The sequence below is a fragment of the Ornithorhynchus anatinus genome, chromosome 11, assembly GCF_004115215.2.
Source record: "Ornithorhynchus anatinus isolate Pmale09 chromosome 11, mOrnAna1.pri.v4, whole genome shotgun sequence".
NCBI classification, from domain to species: Eukaryota; Metazoa; Chordata; class Mammalia; order Monotremata; family Ornithorhynchidae; genus Ornithorhynchus; species Ornithorhynchus anatinus.
The window spans coordinates 58,708,401-58,725,775 of NC_041738.1; the positions used below are offsets into that span (position 1 = coordinate 58,708,401).

At 53.9% G+C, this 17,375-nt stretch overlaps 1 protein-coding gene across 2 annotated transcripts; it reads left to right on the forward strand.

The window, feature by feature from the left end:
* The first annotated feature begins 317 nt into the window (after positions 1-317).
* On the forward strand, positions 318-17,190 carry ABI3 (ABI family member 3). 2 transcript variants are annotated; one of them, XM_029074516.1, is made up of 8 exons: positions 318-459; positions 7,901-8,068; positions 9,983-10,159; positions 12,517-12,602; positions 13,765-13,860; positions 14,139-14,320; positions 15,635-15,811; positions 16,187-17,190. In XM_029074516.1, exons 1-8 carry the CDS (start codon positions 343-345, stop codon positions 16,345-16,347), a joined length of 1,164 nt encoding a protein of 387 aa, XP_028930349.1. In that variant the 5' UTR covers positions 318-342; the 3' UTR covers positions 16,348-17,190. The 2 variants fall into 2 exon arrangements, with proteins under 2 accessions (XP_028930349.1, XP_028930350.1); XM_029074517.1 differs by having other exon boundaries at positions 14,142-14,320.
* Positions 17,191-17,375: the final 185 nt, after the last annotated feature.

Consider the following 17,375-nt stretch of genomic DNA (forward strand, 5'->3'; position numbering starts at 1 on the left):
GGTCCCAGGCCTGTGCCCAGGCCTGTGTCCTGGCCTGTGTCTAGTGATGCTCTGCTTCCGGGCCTTAAGGAGGGGTGGGGGGGTTCCCGGAGGGACCGGGGGGTGGGGAGGGATGCGGGAAGCGGGGGCTGCTGCTGCGGTGGGGGAAACGCTCTAATAAACTTCCTCTCAGCCCGGAGCCGCCCCTTGCTTTCAGCCACCGGAGGTGTCTGGACGTAAAAGGGGAAAAGGTGGTTGTGGGGACGAAGGGGTGGGGGGGGAGGGAGGCGGGGCCCCTGTGGGGCTCAAAACTCCCCGTGAGTGGGAGTGGAAGGGGAGGAAGTGGGAGTGGGGAGCTGCAGAATGGCTGAACTGCAGCGGCTCCGGGAGCAGGAGATCCCTGCCGCTCAGAAGGCCCTGAAGGACAACGAACACAGCCTCCTCAGAGTGGCTGACTACTGTGAGAATAACTACCTCCAGGTAGGGAACGAGCCCCTGACCCCCTCCACCGTAGATCCCGGCTTCCCGGCCCTCCCTAACCTTCCAGTCCCCTGACATCCCCCCCGGCCCAGCTCCCTGGCCCCTCCACCCCCCCCCCCCCGCGACTCCCTGGCACCCGTACCTCAGTTCCTTCATCTGTAAAGTGTTTATTAAAAATAATTATGGTATTTGTTAAGCCCTTACTATGTGCCAAGCACCGTTCTAAGCGCTGAGGCGGATACAGGGTAATCAGGTTGTCCCATGTGGGGCTCACACTTTTAATCCCCATTTTACAGATGAGGTAACTGAGGCCCAGAGAAGTTAAGTGACTTGCCCAAGGTCACACAGCAAGCAAGTAGGGGGAGGTGGGATTAGAACCCACATCCTCTGATTCCCAAGCCTGGGCTCTTTCCACTAAGCCATGCTGTTTCACAAGTGTTAAGAGTGTGAACCCCATGTGGGACAGGGACTGTGTCCAACCTGATCATCTTATACCTACCCCAGTGCTTAGAACAATGCCTGGCACCTAGTAAGCGCTTAACAAATACCACAGTTATTGTTCTTATTATTATCCCGTTCGATTCCCATCCCCGTGATGATTGATTGATAATTCCAATGTTTATTGTGGGCAGGGTTTGTCACCATTTCTTGTTGTATCGTACTTTCCCAAGTACAGTGCTCTGCACACAGTAAGCTCATTTTAAATAAGACTGAATGAAGAATGAATGAATAATTCCGGCTCTGCTACTTGTCCACTGTGTAACTTTGGACAAGTCACTTAATTTCTCACTGTTACCTCATCTGTAAAATGGGGATTGAGACTTTGAACCCTGGGTGGGACATGGATCGTGTCCAACCCGCTTGTCTTGTATTTACCCCAGCGCTTAGTACAGTGCCTGGTACATAGCAAGCGCTTAACAAATACCACAATTATTATTATTAACCAGCCCCCACTTGCCCCCACAGTCAGGCTGCAGGAAGTCAAGGAGGCAGAGTGGGTTGGCGGTGGTGGTGCTGGGGGGAGGCTCAGAGATGCAGCATCTCTGCAAGCTCAAAGATGAACAAGTCGTGGGGGATTTGCGCCCCATTAGAAGGGGGAAGGGAGCAGGGGTTAAGGGAGCCCGGACCCCACACTGCCCTAACCAGCTGTTTCTCCCTGCTGGACTAGCAGGGACAGGGGAAAGGAGCCAGCAGGAATAGGGAGAGAAAGGAAACTAAGACAGTCCACAGACAAGTACTCTCCACAGCTTCAAAGCCTTATTGAAAGCCCATCTCCTCCTGGAGGCCTTCTCTGATTAAGCCCTCCTTTCCTCTTCTCCCACTCCCTTCTACGTTGGTATTTGTTAAGCGCTTACTATGTGCCGAGCACCGTTCTAAGCGCTGGGGTAGACACAGGGGAATCAGGTTGTCCCACGTGGGGCTCTCAGTTTTAATCCCCATTTTACAGATGAGGTAACTGAGGCACCGAGAAGTTAAGTGACTTGCCCAAAGTCACACAGCTGACATGTGGCCGAGCCGGGATTCGAACCCATGACCTCTGACTCCAAAGCCCGTGCTCTTTCCACTGAGCCACGCTGCTTCTCATCACGCTTGCTCCCTTTGCTCATTCCCCCTCCCAGCCCTGCAGCACATATGTACAAATCTGTACTTTATTTATATTACTGTCGGTCTCCCCTGCCCTTCCTCTAGACTGTAAACTTGTTATGGGCAGAGAATGTGTCTGTTTACTGTGGCACTGTACTGTCCCAACTGCTTAGTACAGTGCTCTGCACACAGTAAGTGCTCAATAAATACGATTAAATGAACGAAAAGCAGTATGGCCTTTTGGTAAGAGCACAGGTCTGGGAGTCAGGGGATCTGGGTTCTTATCCCAGCTCTGCCACTTGTCTGTTGTGTGACCTTGGACAAGTCACTTAGCTTCACTGTGCTTCAGTTACCTCATCTGCGAAATGGGGATTCAAACTGTAGAATGTGTCCAACCTGATTATTCTGCCTACCTCAGGGCTCACAGAGCTTGGCAGAAAATAAGTGCTTAACAGATGTCGTTAAAAAAAAAAAAAGGAGTCGCCAGGGGAGAATGGTGTTAGGAACATCTTGACCAGCAAGGAAGTGAATGCAAATGAGATGCAAAACCTCCAGCTAATTAGTGCCTCTGGGTCTCTCAACATTGGGCTGCAGGGGAGGGCCCCGGAGTGGAAAAGTGGGCAGCTCTTGCAGGGGCGGAGGTTGCAGAGGAGAAGGCTTTCGTGATGGGCCCATCCTGCTACTCAGCCCAAGGCCTGAGTCCAGTCTCTGTCTTTTTTTAAAAAATGGCATTTGTTAAGCACTTGCTATGTACCAGGCACTGTATTAAGAACTGGGGTAGATATAAACTAATCAGGTTTGACACAGTCCCTGCAAAGGGCTCACACACTCTTATTTCCCATTTTACAGATGTGGTAACTGAAGCACAGAAAAGTTAAGTGACATGCCCAAAGTCACACTGCAGATAAGTGGCAGATCTGGGATTAGAACACAGGTCCTTCTGGCTCCCAGGCTGTGCTCTATCCACTAGGCCACACTCCTTCTCATCGTCTTTAAATCCCTTCCCTTCCCGGTCTCTCTCAACACCCTCTCTCCCATGAAGCTTATCCTCTCCCAGGACGCAGCCATCACCTTCTCCCCTCTAGACGATAAGCTCACTGTGGGCAGGGAATGTGGCTATTAAATTGTTCTATTGTCCTCTCCCAAGCGCTTAGTGCACAGAACACATGATAAGCGCTCAGTAAATACGACTGACTGACCTCCGCACGAAACAAAAACTTCTCACTCTAGGCTTCAAGGCTCTCCATCACCTTGCCCCCTCATACCTCTCCTCCCTTATCTCTTTCCACCGCTCTCCCCGCACGCTCCGCTCCTCCGCCGCCCACCTCCTCGCCGTCCCCCGTTCTCGCCTATCCCGCTTCGACCCCTGGGCCACGTCCTCCCTTGGTCCTGGAATGCCCTCCTTCCTCACCTCCGCCAAACTCATTCTCTTCCCCTCTTCAAAACCCTACTTAGAGCTCACCTCCTCCAAGAGGCCTTCCCAGACTGAGCTTCCCCTTTTCCCTCTGCTCCCTCTGCTCCCCCTCTACCTCCCCTTCACCTCCCCTCAGCTAAGCCCTCTTTTCCCCCCTTTCCCTCTGGTCCTCCCCCTCTCCCTTCCCCTCCCCTCAGCACTGTGCTTGTTCACTCAACTGTATATATTTTCATTACTCTATTTATTTTTTGTTAATGAAATGTACATCACCTTGATTCTATTTATTGCTATCGTTTTAATGAGATATTCATCCCCTTGATTCTATTTATTGCTATTATTTTTGTCTGTCCGTCTCCCCAGATTAGACTGTAAGCCCGTCAGTGGGCAGGGACTGTCTCTATCTGTTGCCTATTTGTACATTCCAAGCGCTTCGTACAGTGCTCTGCACATAGTAAGCGTTCAATAAATACTATTGAATGAATGAATGAATGGCTCTACACAGACGACCTCTAAATCTACCTCTCCACGCCAACTGCTCTCATTCAAAGGAGTCTTTCATTTCCTCTTGCCTCCAGGACAACCCCCACCCTCACCCCCGCCCCGTGGGGGTCCTGCTGCTGTCTAAAACACTAAGCCAAACTCCAGACTTCCTTTCCAAATCCCCCTCCCCAACCTCACTCCCCCATCTCCATCCAGACTCCAGCATCTTCCCCATCCCGGAAGGCTTCATTCATCCTTGGTTCCCGCGCTCTTTGAACCCTCCCACTGTGGCTGAATTCTTTTATTTATTTATTCACATTTCATTCAATCATCATATATTCAGCACTTACTGTGTGCAGAGCACTGTACTAAACCCTTGGGAGAGCACAATAGAACAATAAACAGACACATTCCCTGCCCACAATGAGCTTACAGTCTACAGGATAATTATGGTACTTGTTAAGCGCTTATTATGTGCCACGCTCTGTTCTAAGCTAATCAGGTTGGACACAGTTCCTTTCCCACATGGGACTCACATGCTTATCCCCATTTTACAGGTGAGATAACTGAGGCACAGAGAAGAAGATAAGTCACTTGCCCAAGGTCACACAGCAGACATGTGGCTGAGAGGGATTAGAACCCAGGTCCTTTGGATTCCTAGGTTGTACTCTATCCACTAGGTCACGTCATTGAGGCTCCCCACCCCAACCCACACCCCCCCCCATGTGCCAAGCATTGTTCTAAGCACTCAGGTAGCTACAAAGTTATCAGGTAAGACACAGTCCCTGTCCCACATGCGGTTCTTGGTTTAGGTGGGAAGGGCTAAGATTTAATCTCTATTTTTACTTATGAGGAAACTGAGGCATAGTTTCATATTTACCGAGTGCTTATTTTGTGCAGAGTACTGTACTAACCGCTTGGGAGAGTACAAATGTAACAGTTAGTAGATGTTCCCTGTCCACAAAGAGCTTACAGTTTAGAAACAATCACAGCCCTCAAGGAGCAGACAGTCTCTTCTTCTTCTTCTCCTCCCAGCTTCCTTGGATGAGACACAACTTCTTTGAGCCTCAGTTTCCTCATCTGTAAAATGGGGATGAAATACCTGCTCTCCGTCCCGCTTAGACAGTGAAGCCCTGTGGGGCAAGGACTGCGTCCTATCTGATCGGCTTCTATCTACCCCAGTGCTAAGCACCTAATTATAAACCTAGTCATTATTAGACTGTGAGCTTGTTGCGGGCAGGAAATGTGTCCGTTTGTTGTTGCATTATGCTCTACCAAGCACTGAGTACAGTGCTTTGCACATAGTACGCACTCGATAAATTCGACTGAAAGAACGAATAAACGAATATTGTAACTTCCCACCCTGCGGTCTCTCCCATGGGTGGGCAGGTGGAGGAAACTGTGGCTCAGTGGAAAAAGCATGGGCTTGGGAGTCAGAGGTCATGGGTTCAAATCCCGGCTCTGCCACTTGAGCTGTGTGACTGTGGGCAAGTCACTTCACTTCTCTGTGCCTCAGTTACCTCATCTGTAAAATGGGGATTAAAACTATGAGCCCCACGTGGGACAACCTGATCACATTGGATCCCCCAGCACTTAGAACAGTGCTTTGCACATGGTAAGCGCTTAACAAATACCACCATTTATTTCTCTGTGCCTCAGTGACCTCATCTGTAAAATGGGGATTGTGAGCCTCACGTTGGACAACCTAATTACCCTCTATCTACCTGAGTGCTTAGAACAGTGCTCTGCACATAGTAAGCACTTAACAAATACCAACATTATTATCCTGACTCCCACCATTCGCCACTCAATCTCTAATAATTGTGGTAATTGTGGTCTTTATTAACGCTTACTATGTACCAGGAACTGGGATAGATATAAGCTAATCAGGTTGGACACAGTCCCTGTCCCACATGGGGCTCCCAGTCTTCATCCCCGTTTTATAGATGAGGTAACTGAGGCTCAGAGAAGTAAAGTGACTTGCCCACGGTCACACAGCAGACAACTGGCGGAGTCAAGTCCTTCTGACTCCACTAGACCGTGCTGCTTCTCATCTCTGCTTTCCCGCTCTGATCCGCTGGCCCAGTTTGTCTCTCCATGAGTGCTCAGAGGGTAGAGGCAGGTCTGGAGCCAGGGGTAAATCAAGGCCAGGGGCTCCGGGCAGTGAGGCAGGAGGAAGCGGAGAAAGCAGAAGGAAACGGAATACAGACTCCCCGGTGCCCAGCTGCCTGGCTCCTGTTTTGGGTTCCCTCCCCGTGTGTAGCAGCTTCCCCTCAGGGCCCATGGCAGAGGAGAGAACTTGCCGACTTTCGGAATCGGTGGCCGTCTGGACCTCCCCCCACCCTCTCTGACTCCCAAATTTGTCCTCTGGGATGGGGGGAGGGGCAGCTGCGTACCCCATGAATGAGAGAGAAGCAGGAGTTACGTCAGGCAGCCCCCTGCCTCAAGGGAAACCAACCCAATTTGGTCTAATGGGCCCCACTTCTAATATGTGGGACTTGGAAGATAATAATAATAACAACAATAATACTAGTATTTATTAAGTGTTTACTATATGCAAAGCACTGGGGTAGATACACTATAAGCAGACCGGACCCAGATCCTGTTTCACAAGAGGCTCAGTCGAAGAGGGAGGGAGAACAGAGTTTATCTCCATTTTACAGATGAGGTAACTGAGCCCCAGAAAATCAATTAATGGTACTTAGTGAGCACTTACTGTGTGCAGGGAACTGTACTAAGTGCTTGGGAAAATACAATACAGTAGAGTTGTTAGAAGCTATCCCCATCCATAACGACTTTACAGTCTACCAAGAAGTTAAGTGAGTTGCCCACGGTCACACATCAGGCAAGTGGTGGAGCTGGGATTAGAACTCAGGTCTTCTGATTCCCAGGTCTGTGCTCCCTGGCCGTGGTCTATCCACTGGGCCATGCTGCTTCTTATTGGTGCCCCACCTAAAAAATAATAATAATGATAATAGTAATAGTATCTGTTAAGCACTTACTGTGTTCCAGGCACTGTACTAAGCGCTGGGGATAGATACAAGATAATCAGGTTGGACGCAGTCCCTGTCCCACAGGGGGATCCCAGTCTCAAGCCCCTTTTTATAAATGAGGAAACTAAGCCAGAGAGGAAGTGAAGTGACTTACCCAAGGTCACTCAGCAGAGAAGTGGCAGAGGCGGGATTAGAACCCAGGTCTTTCTGATTCCCAAGCCCCTGCTCTTTCCACTAGGCCACACTGTTTCTCACTGCTGCATCTTGGCCTGGGGTGATAAAATAATAATTAATAACTGTGATACTTGTTAAACACTTAGAGAAGCAGCGTGGCTCAGTGGAAAGAGCCCGGGCTTGGGAGTCAGAGGTCATGGGTTCAAATCCCGGCTCTGCCACTTGTCAGCTGTGTGACTGTGGGCAAGTCACTTCACTTCTCTGTGCCTCAGTTCCCTCATCTGTAAAATGGGGATTAAGACTGGGAGCCTCATGTGGGACAACCTGATTACCCTGTATTATCCCAGCGCTTAGAACAGTGCTCTGCACATAGTAAGCGCTTAACAAATACCAACATTGTCATTATTATTATTACTTACTATGGGACAAACACTGTACTAAGAGCTGGGGTGGATGCAAGCAAATCGGGTTGGACACAGTCCCTGTCCCACATGGGACTCGCAGTCTTAATCCCCACTTTATAGCTGAGGTAACTGAGGCCCAGAGAAGTGAAGTGACTTGCCCGAGGTCGCTCGACAGACGAGAGCCGGAGCCAGAATTAGAACCCAGGTCCTTTGACTCCCAAGCTCTCGCTACTTCTAACTGCTGCTTCTTGGCCTGGGGTGACGATCCGCCCCCATACGACAACGCTTCAGGATGAATCCGCGACCCCCTCGCCCTGCCGGGCGCCGTCGAGATGCCGGACCGGGGGGCAGGAGAGGGAGGAGGAGCTGAGTGGGTATTTTGGGGGTTGCAGGTGGAGGACAAGAGGAAGGCGCTGGAGGAGACCATGGCCTTCACCACCCAGTCCCTGGCCAGCGTGGCCTACCAGATCAGCCACCTGGCCGGACAACTTCTGCGCCTGCTGGACCTGCAGACCACGGGGCTTCGCCAGGTGGAGGCCGACGTCTGCACCCTTTCCCAGGTGAGGGGGGAGGGGACGACCCCCCTGGGGGACAGAACCAACTCCCTGGGGGAGGGCGAGAGGATAGACTGCACTCGCATTGAACAAGTCACTCACCCACCCAGTCGTATTTGTCGAGCGCTCGCTGTGTGCCGAGCACCGTACTAAGCGCTTGGGGGAGAGTACAGTAAAGCGATAAACGGAACTTTTCCTGCCCACAGTGAGCTTACAGTCTGGAAGGGAGCTTACAGACTAGAGAGGTGCTTACAGTCAGTCCATGTATTGGACGATCTCTGTGTGCGGAGCACCATACCAAGCGCTTGGGAGAGTGCAATATAACAATGTAACAGACGCATTCCCTGCCTACAGCGAGTTTACAGTCTAGAGGGGAGCTTACAGTCAGTCAGTCGTATTTATTGAGCGCTCGCTGTGTGCGGAGCGTTGGGCTAAGCATTTGGGAGAGTGCAATATAAGAATATAACAATGTAACAGACACATTCTAGCTCCACAACCATCACGGTCACAACCACACAGAGCACCGCATGGGGCATACTGCTTCCTCCCTCCTGTCGGAGCCCAGAGCGCTCAGTACTGTTGGCAGCAATAACCACAGCTGGCCAGGGTGCCAGCGAAGCAACGTGGCTCAGTGGAAAGAGCACAGGCTTTGGAGTCAGAGGTCATGGGTTCGAATCCCTGCTCCGCCACTTGTCAGCTGTGTGACTGTGGGCAAGTCACTTAACTTCTCTGTGCCTCAGTTACCTCATCTGTAAAATGGGGATTAAGACTGTGAGCCCCACGTGGGACAACCTGATTCCCTTGTGCCTACCCCAGCGCTTAGAACAGTGCTCTGCACATAGTAAGCGCTTAACAAATACCAACATTATTACTATTACCCTGGTGCCCAAACGCACACACGCAAACACCGGCCCGGCCTGCCTGGGACTCGCCCCAGAGTCTGGGAGTGGGCAGTCCCTCCCGGGCCAACTGGTCCGTGCCAATCTGTGGGCATACTTTAGGAGCATCGCCCCTTCTTACCTCACCTTTTTGCTCTCCTACTCCAACCCAACCCACACACTTTGCTCCTCTAATGCCAACCTTCTCACTGTGCCTCCATCTAGACTGTCTCGCCACCGATCCCTCGCCCACATCCTGCCTCTGGCCTGGAAAACCCTCCCTCCTCATATCTGACAGACAATTCCTCTCCCCCGTTTCAAAGCCTTACTGAAGGCCCGTCTCCTCCAAGAGGCCTTCCCTGACTAAGCCCTTCTTTCCTCTTCTCCCACCCCCTTCTGTGTCCCCCTGACTTGCTCCCTTCATTCATCCCCCCCTCCCAGCCCCATAGGACTCATGTCCATATCTGTCATCTGTTTCTTTCCATTTGTATCTGTCTCCTCCCCTCTAGACCGCAAGCTCTCGTGGGCAGGGAATGTGTCCGTTTATTATTCTATCATCCTCTCCCAAGCGCTTAGTTCAGTGCCCTGCACACAGTAAGAGCTCAATAAATGGAATGAATGAATGAGTCGGGTCTCTGCTGGCCCCGACCTTATCCCTCCCCGCCCCCCGCGGAGGGGGCACAGGGGTCACCCCCGGCCCCACGCCCTTCCCTCCGGCTCGGGACGGCCCGTTCCTGTCGGTCTAATAATAATAGCCGGGAACGCACGGCCGGAAAGGACAGTGACACGGCTCCAGCCCCTGAGCCTCCCTGGGTCCGTCCGGGATGGCCCAACCCCTGCTTGCCGGCTGTGTGACTCTGGGATTTCTCTTAGCCTCTCTGAGCCTCGGTGACCCCCAGCCCTCAGCCCCCGGGCCCCCAGCCGGACGTCAGAGCTGCCCGAGGGGTCCCAGGTGGGGAGGGGCTGACCGCCTGCGGGCCTCTTTCTCCATGCCCCCCGCCTCGGGGCCACGGGGCACCCTCTCCCCCTGGGTCTCTGCAAGACGGTGGCCATGCACATAGAGAAGGTCGCCCGCCGGGACATCGGCACTTTGGCCACCGTGCAGCGGCCGGCATCGCACAAGAAAATCGCCTACCCGGAAAACCTGCCCACCCGAGGGCCCTACTACCGCAAACCCATCAACTTCGGCAGCCTGGACCACATTGGGCACGGGATCAAGGTGGGTCTACACCCGGGGCCCAGCCCCTTCCCCAGCCCCCGTCCACGGTGCCCCTGAACAATCCCCTCCTGGCACACCCAGCCACACTTCTCCCCTACACTCCTCCTGCCCAGCCCTGCCCCTGGCTCCTTTGCCTGGCCCCTGCCCAGAATCCTTCACACCCCTGTCAATTTTTCTGATAGTCCTTGTTGAGTGCTTACTATGGGCCAAGCACTGTTCTAAGTCCTGGGGTAGATACGAGTTAATCATGTTGGACACAGTCCCCGTCCCGCATGGGGCTGGCAGTCTTAATCTCCATTTCACAGGTGAGATAACTGGGCCTGGAGGAGTGAAGTGACTTGCCCAAGGTCACACAGCAGACATGTAATAGAGCAGAATTAGAACCCAGGTCCTCTGACTCCCAGGCCCGTGCTCTAGCCAATAAGCCACACTGCTTCCCCTCTCAGTCCCGCATCCCGGCCCAGCCTCCCAGCCCCACCATAACCCCCACCTGTTCGGCCCCTCCTCCGGCGACTCCCCCAACCTTGGTCTTTTTGCTTTTAGAGATAAATTTTTCTTCCTCCCTGCCCCTGGGCATCTGCCGGAAGGGGCTAGAGGTGGGGAGAGGGGGCGAGGGAGAAGAGGGTAGGGGGGAGATAAGGAGGAAAACGGAGGGGGAAGGGAGAAGAAGAAGGGGAAGGGACGGGGGAGGGAGAAGGAGAAGAAATGGTAAAACGGAGAAGGGGGGAGGAGAAGGAGGAAGGGGGAGAAGGGGAAGGGATGGGGAGAAGAGACCGTAGGGAAGGAGGGTTGGAAGGAGAGAAGAGGGGAGGGGAGAAAGGGAAGAGAGGGGAAAAGGGGGAAGGGGGATTGGAGGGGGAAGAGCAAGGGAAGGGAGGGGAGAAGAGAAAGTAGGGAAGAAGGGTGGAGAGAAAGGAGCAGCATGGCCTAGTGGATAGAGCAGGGGAGTCAGAAGAGGGTTCCAATTTCAGCTCCGCCACTAGTCTGCTGTGTGACTTTGGGCAAGTCGCTTTGCCTCTCTGTGACTCAATTCCTTCATCTGTGAAATGAGGATTAAGACTGTGAACCCCACGTGGGACAGGGACTGTGTCCAACACGATTAGCTTGTATCCACCCCATCGCTTAGTAGGGTGCCTGGCGCATAGTAAGGACTGAACGGACACCCTCAAAAGCGGGGTGGAGAGAAGAGGGGCAGGGGAGAGTGGAGGAGGGAGGAGGAGAAGGAGGGAAAAGTTGGGGGAGGGAGAGCCGGAGTGTGTGAGAACAGCCAGCCCTACTTCCTCTCGGCGCTCAGAAACCGCAGAGCTTCGGGCGTCTCAGCGCTTTCGGGCCCGCCGCCGCCAGCCACGGTTGGACCGCCCTCAGAGAGGGCCACGATGGGGGAAGGGGCCGGGGAGGGGGGCCCGCTGCGGTTTGAGCCGGATCGAGGCTTCCATTCACAGAGCAGTGAGCGGCGACTGGGTCCACTGAGGCCCCGGGTTGCTGGGGGAGACCCGCTTGGGCTCGGGCATCCGGTTAAAGCAGCGTGGCCTGGTGGAAAGAGCGGGCCTGGAAGTCAGAGGACCTGGGTTCTAATCCCTGCTGGGTGACCTCGGACGAGTCACCGCACTTCCGTGGGCCTTGGTATAATACTAATAATGATGGTATCTGTTGAGCGCTTACTATGTGCCAAGCACTGTTCTAAGCGCTGGGGTGGATACGAGGTAATCAGGTTGTCCCACGTGGGGCTCACAGTCTTAATCCCTATCTTACAGATGAGGTAACTGAGGCACAGAGAAGTTAAGTGACTTGTCCAAAGTCACACAACTGACAAGTGGCGGAGAGGAATTAGAACCCAGGACCTCTGATTCCCAAGCTCGTGCTCTTTCCACTAAGCCACTTTGCTTCCCGAAATGGGGATTACGTACCTTTCTCCTTCCCTCTTAGGCTTTGAGCCCCGTATGGGAAAGGGATTTGCCTTGGGTCCGCGCCAGCATTCAACATAGGGTTTGGCCCATTTTAAGCACTTAACAAGAAGCAAGTGAGGCGTAGCGGATAGAGGACCGGCCTGAGAGTCTGAAGGACCTGGGTTCTAATCCTGACCCTACCACTTGTTTCCTGTGTGACCTTGGGCAAATCGCTTCACTTCCCTGTACCTCATTTACCTCAACTAAACCCCGGGTGGGACACGGACTGTGTCTTGTATCCATTCCAGCGTTTAGTACAGTTGCCTGGCACGTAGTAAGTGCTAAACAAAAACATGTAAAAGAAAATGACCTGTATTACAATGTGGTCTGCACATAATAAACACTTAATAAATGCCATTGATTGACCACTGATTATTACAAGCCCGTCCAACGCCCCTTCTGTTCCGGCAGGATCTGAGCACTCGGCTGTCCCGGACGGGAACTCTGTCTCGCAAAAGTGGGAAGGCTGGAGCAGCCCCTGGCTCAGGCACTCTGGGGTGAGATGGTTAGGATCGGGGGTCCCTTATAGTCCCCACTTCCCCACTCCGACTCCACACTCCCTGGCCTCTCTCCCTTTCCCCATCCCCAGCTCCACCTACTCCTGCCTTCCACCAACCAACACCTCCCCTCTCTCTCCTTTGGACTTGGATCCTTGACCTTGGCAGTCACCTTGGCCCCTCCTACCTCACCCTGCTGCCGTCTTCATTCTTTCAATCATATTTACTAAGTGCCTACCGCCTGCCGTGCTAAGCACTGTACTAAGTGCTCGGGAAAGAACAATACAAAATGAACGGACACATTCCCTGCCCACAGCGAGCTTACAGTCTAGAAGGGGGAACTACAAGCCAGCTCAGGCACTTCATTCCTCTATGCACTTCACTCCTCTAATGCTAATCTTCTCACTGTACTTCGATCTCATCTATCTGGCCGCCGACCTCTCGCCCACGTCCTGCCTCTGGCCCTGAACGCCCTCCCTCCTCAGATCCGACAGACAATTAATCTATCCAAGATTAAAGGCCTCCTCCAAGAGGCCTTCCCCGATTAAGCCCCCCTTTCCTCTTCTCCCACTCCCTTCTGTGTCTCCTGACTTGCTCCCTTTATTCATTCCCCCCCACCATCCCTACAGCACTTATGTCCATATCTGTCATTTATTTATTTCTTTTCATGTCTGCCGCCCCCTCCAGACTGTAAGCTCATTGTGGGCAGGGAATGTGTCTTTTGTATTGTTCTATTACACTCTCCCAATCGCTTAGTATAATGCTCTGTACACTGTAAGCACTCCATAAATATGATCGACCGACTGACACCCCTACTCCCTCCCCTCCCCTCCACCCCTCTCCTTCCCACAAGGGGCATGGCCCTTCCCTGAGGGTGAGGAAAGAGCCACCTCAGCACTTCCAGACCGCTTCCCAACATCATGTGGATGGCCATTCATTCATTCAGTCGTATTTATTGAGCGCTTACTTTTTTCAGAGCCCTGTACGAAGCGCTTGGGAGAGTCCAATATGACAGGAAACACATTCCCTGCCCACAATCTCCAGAAATCCGTGGAAGCCCAGCCCCAGAAGTTCCACCCCATCTCCCTTCCTTTTGCACCCTGGAGCCTCCAGGCCTCCATTTCCCCCCTCTCACCCAAGCTCTCTCCCTTGCCCTCCCCAGGCGGGCGGCCCGGGTCCCGGAGCCGGTCCAGTTGCCCGTCGTGCCCGAGGGGAAGCTCTCAGCCGCCTCCTCTCCCTTCCCATTGACCTCTGGCAGGTGAGACTGCGGCCCGTCGAGGGGCAAGTGGGGAAGATCAAGCCAGGCCTGGACGCCTGACTCTCAGCAGGGGTTGCCGTGGCCCAGGGGAGCCCAAGGCCACTGTGGAACACGGGGTGGGAAGCGGGGTTGTACCGAGGATGGTGGAATCCAGACCGGCACTGCTTTTGGGGGTGGGAGGGAGGAATAGGTGGGAAGGGGAAAGACGGTTGGGGCCCTGTGGCCGGCTGGGGTCTCAGCTACGTCTTCCCGTCCCCCGGCTCTCTTCTCGTCTCCAGCAGCGTCGAGGGAGCCTGTGGTGGTCCCTCAGCCAAAGGGATTACTGACCCTCCGTCCCCACCTTTCTTGCCCCCGGCTCCTCCCTCTGACTGCAACTTCCTGCCGCCTCCGGTCCCAGAGGTCTTGGAGCAGCTCCCCCCGCCCCCTCCCCCGCCGGGAGACCCCACCTCACCCACCCCAGGTAAGCGGCCCTTCCCGGGCCCACTCTGCTCCCCGCCGGGCCCTTCCCCTTGCCCCCCATCGCCCCCACAACAGGACAGAAAGGGGGAGTATCCCCAAAAGGCACCCCCACTAAGGCTGCTGAAACTCTGAGGTCAGACACCAATGAAGTCCCAGGACACGGAAGGCAACGGTCGCGTCTACGAACTTATTATACTCTCCCAAGCTCTTATTATTATTAATTATTATTATTATTATTATTGTGGTATTTGTTAAACACTTACTATGTGCCAGGCACTGAACTAAGCACTGGGGTAGATAAAAGATAATCAGGTCGGACCCAGACCATGTTCCACTTGGGGCTCACAGGCCACTTCCAGATGAGAGAACTGAGGTCCAGAGAAGTGAAGTGACTCGCCCAAGATCACACAGCAGACAAGTGGTTGAGCCGGGATTATAACCCAGGTCCTTCTGATTCCCAGGCCTTTGCTCTATCCACTAGACCACTCTGCTTCGCTTCATACCCAGGGCTTAGTACAGTGCCTGGCACATAAACACTTAAAAAATACCATTATTATTATTCATACACTCTTCATGCACCCAAATCACCCTTGACACATGCTCAGAATGTCCACTGTAGTCTAGAGGAAAGAGCCCTGGCCTGGGAGTCAGAGGATCTGGGTTCTAATTCCGGCTCTGTCGCTTGCCTGCTGTGTGAACTTCGTTTCGCTTCTCTCTGCCTCAGTTTCCTCATCTGTAAATGAGGATTCAGGACCTCCTCCCTCCTGCTAAAACCGTGAGCCCCATGGGGGGGGGCTGACCTAATTAACTTGTGTCCACCCCTGCTCTTAGTACAGTGCTCCGCAAATAGTAAGCGCTTGATCTGTGATTCTATTTATCTTGATGGTATTGATGCCTGACTTCTTGTTTTGTTGTCTGTCTCCCCCTTTTAGACTGTGAGCCCGTCGTTGGGCAGGGATTGTCTCTATCCGTTGCCGAATTGTCCATTCCAAACGCATAGTACAGTGCTCTGCACACAGTAAGCGCTCAATAAATACGATCGAATGAATGAATGAACGAACAAGTACCACAGTGACTATCACGATTATTGGTATAAATTCTCAATACCATTGACTGACAACCTTTCCACGCTGGGTCTCTCCCCAGCCCCGGGGACCCGCCTTCGGGTGGGCCGACTGTGTTCTGCCCCCAAGCCAGCTGCGTCTGGGGAGGTGGGGATGGGAAGAGGAAGAGAGGGAAGAGGAGGGATGGGGGAAAATGGGTCAGCTCAGGAGGCAGCAGGCTGTAGCTCTGCCCCTTTTCTTTCCATCTTCAGCGGCGTTCATCCCTCCCCCACCTCCGCTACCTCCGCCGCTGCCAGAGCTGGGTCTCCCTCTTCCCCTGGACCTGCTGCCCCCTCCTGAGCCGGAGAGCCTAGACCTGCCGCCCCCTCCGCCCCCCAGCTTCGACCCCGAGGAGACGGCCTGGGAGCCGGACCAGTATCTGGAGAAAGGTACGGGTTGTCCCAGGAGGCTGGGAGATGGGGTACCGGGGTCCCCAGACGCTAACTTTCCCACTCGGGGACTAAGCGCAAACCAGCCCACGCAGACATCACGCGTTGGTCTCGGCCCTGCTTTAGCTCTAAAGGAATCACTGTGAAATCACTAGGTGACGGAGACCGTTGTCAGTATTCAGTCCTGGGTGCTCGGGAGCACTGTTTCCAGCATCAGGCCTGGGTGTTCGGCAGCACTTTTCCCGGTGCACTTTGAGGGCTGAGTTGCAGCCACGGTACTGTCCCCGGGTGCCCCCGGCCCCGCTCTCCTGAGTGCCCGGGGTGAGGCCGGGCCACTGGCGAGGTCCTCGCCAATCCCCTCCCGCTCCTCCGCAGTGGTGACGCTGTACCCGTACACCCGGCAGAAGGACAACGAGCTCTCCTTTGACCCCGGCACCGTCATCTGCGTCACCCGCCGCTACTCTGACGGCTGGTGTGAGGGGGTCACCGCCGAGGCTGCTGGCTTCTTCCCGGGGAACTACGTGGAGCCCTGCTGAGCGCCCCCCATCTGCCCCTCCCAACCCCCCACAACATCCCTACCCTCTGAAGACCCCCAGAGCTCACGCCCTTACTCGGGGGCTCTCCTCCACTCTGCCCTTCTGCCCCCTGGCCTTCCGGTAACCACAGGTTAGAGAAAGTGTGTTAATCGTTGTATTGTACTCTCCCAAGTGCTTAGTACAGTGCTCTGCACACAGTAAGTGCTCAATAAATACGGATTGAATGAAGGAAGGACAACCCCTACTCCTCTGGGAAGACGCAGCTAACTCCAAAGCGGGGGATCGCCTACGTGTGTGTGTGTGAGCCCCCAGGAAGTCACCCCATATCCCTGCCCCTTTCCCCAGCCCTGAGCACAGCGCCCTGCATCCACTGAGCGTGCAGCCAATTAAATAAATCGACACGGTTGTGGGCCTCAAGCCGCAAAGAAACCAGACAGCAGGTCTAAAACCTGGAGCTCGGGCAGGCCTCGGTGTGACTGTAAAGCCCGTTGAGGGCAAAGACCTTGGCTTTTCTTTCTGCTGTATTCTCCCAACCACTTGAACAGGGCTCTGCACACACAGGAAGCAGCTGCTACGGTGCCCTGCACCCAATAGGACAGTAGGCGGCCAGTACAGTGCCCTGCACATAGTAGGGATTGCAACCAATTCATTCAGACAGATTTATACCCTGCACACAGTAGTTGTTCAGCGACCAACCCCGGCGGACTGATTGAGCGGTCGGGGTTTTCTGAGTAGGGAAGCCCTTTGCGGGTAGGTAGTATTTCGTGCTTCTCTTGTGCCTTCCCAAGCGCTTAGGATGGTATATTGCACTCAGTCGGTGCTCAATAAATGCCCGTGTTACTAGAGAAGCAGTGTGGCTCAGTGGAAAGAGCGCGGCCTCAGAGGTCATGGGTTCTAAACCCGGCTCCGCCACTTGTCTGCTGTGTGACTTTGGGTAAGTCACTGCACTTCTCTGGGCCTCAGTGAGCTCATTTGTAAAATGGGGACTGGGACTGGGAGCCTCACATGGGACAACCTGATTACCCTGT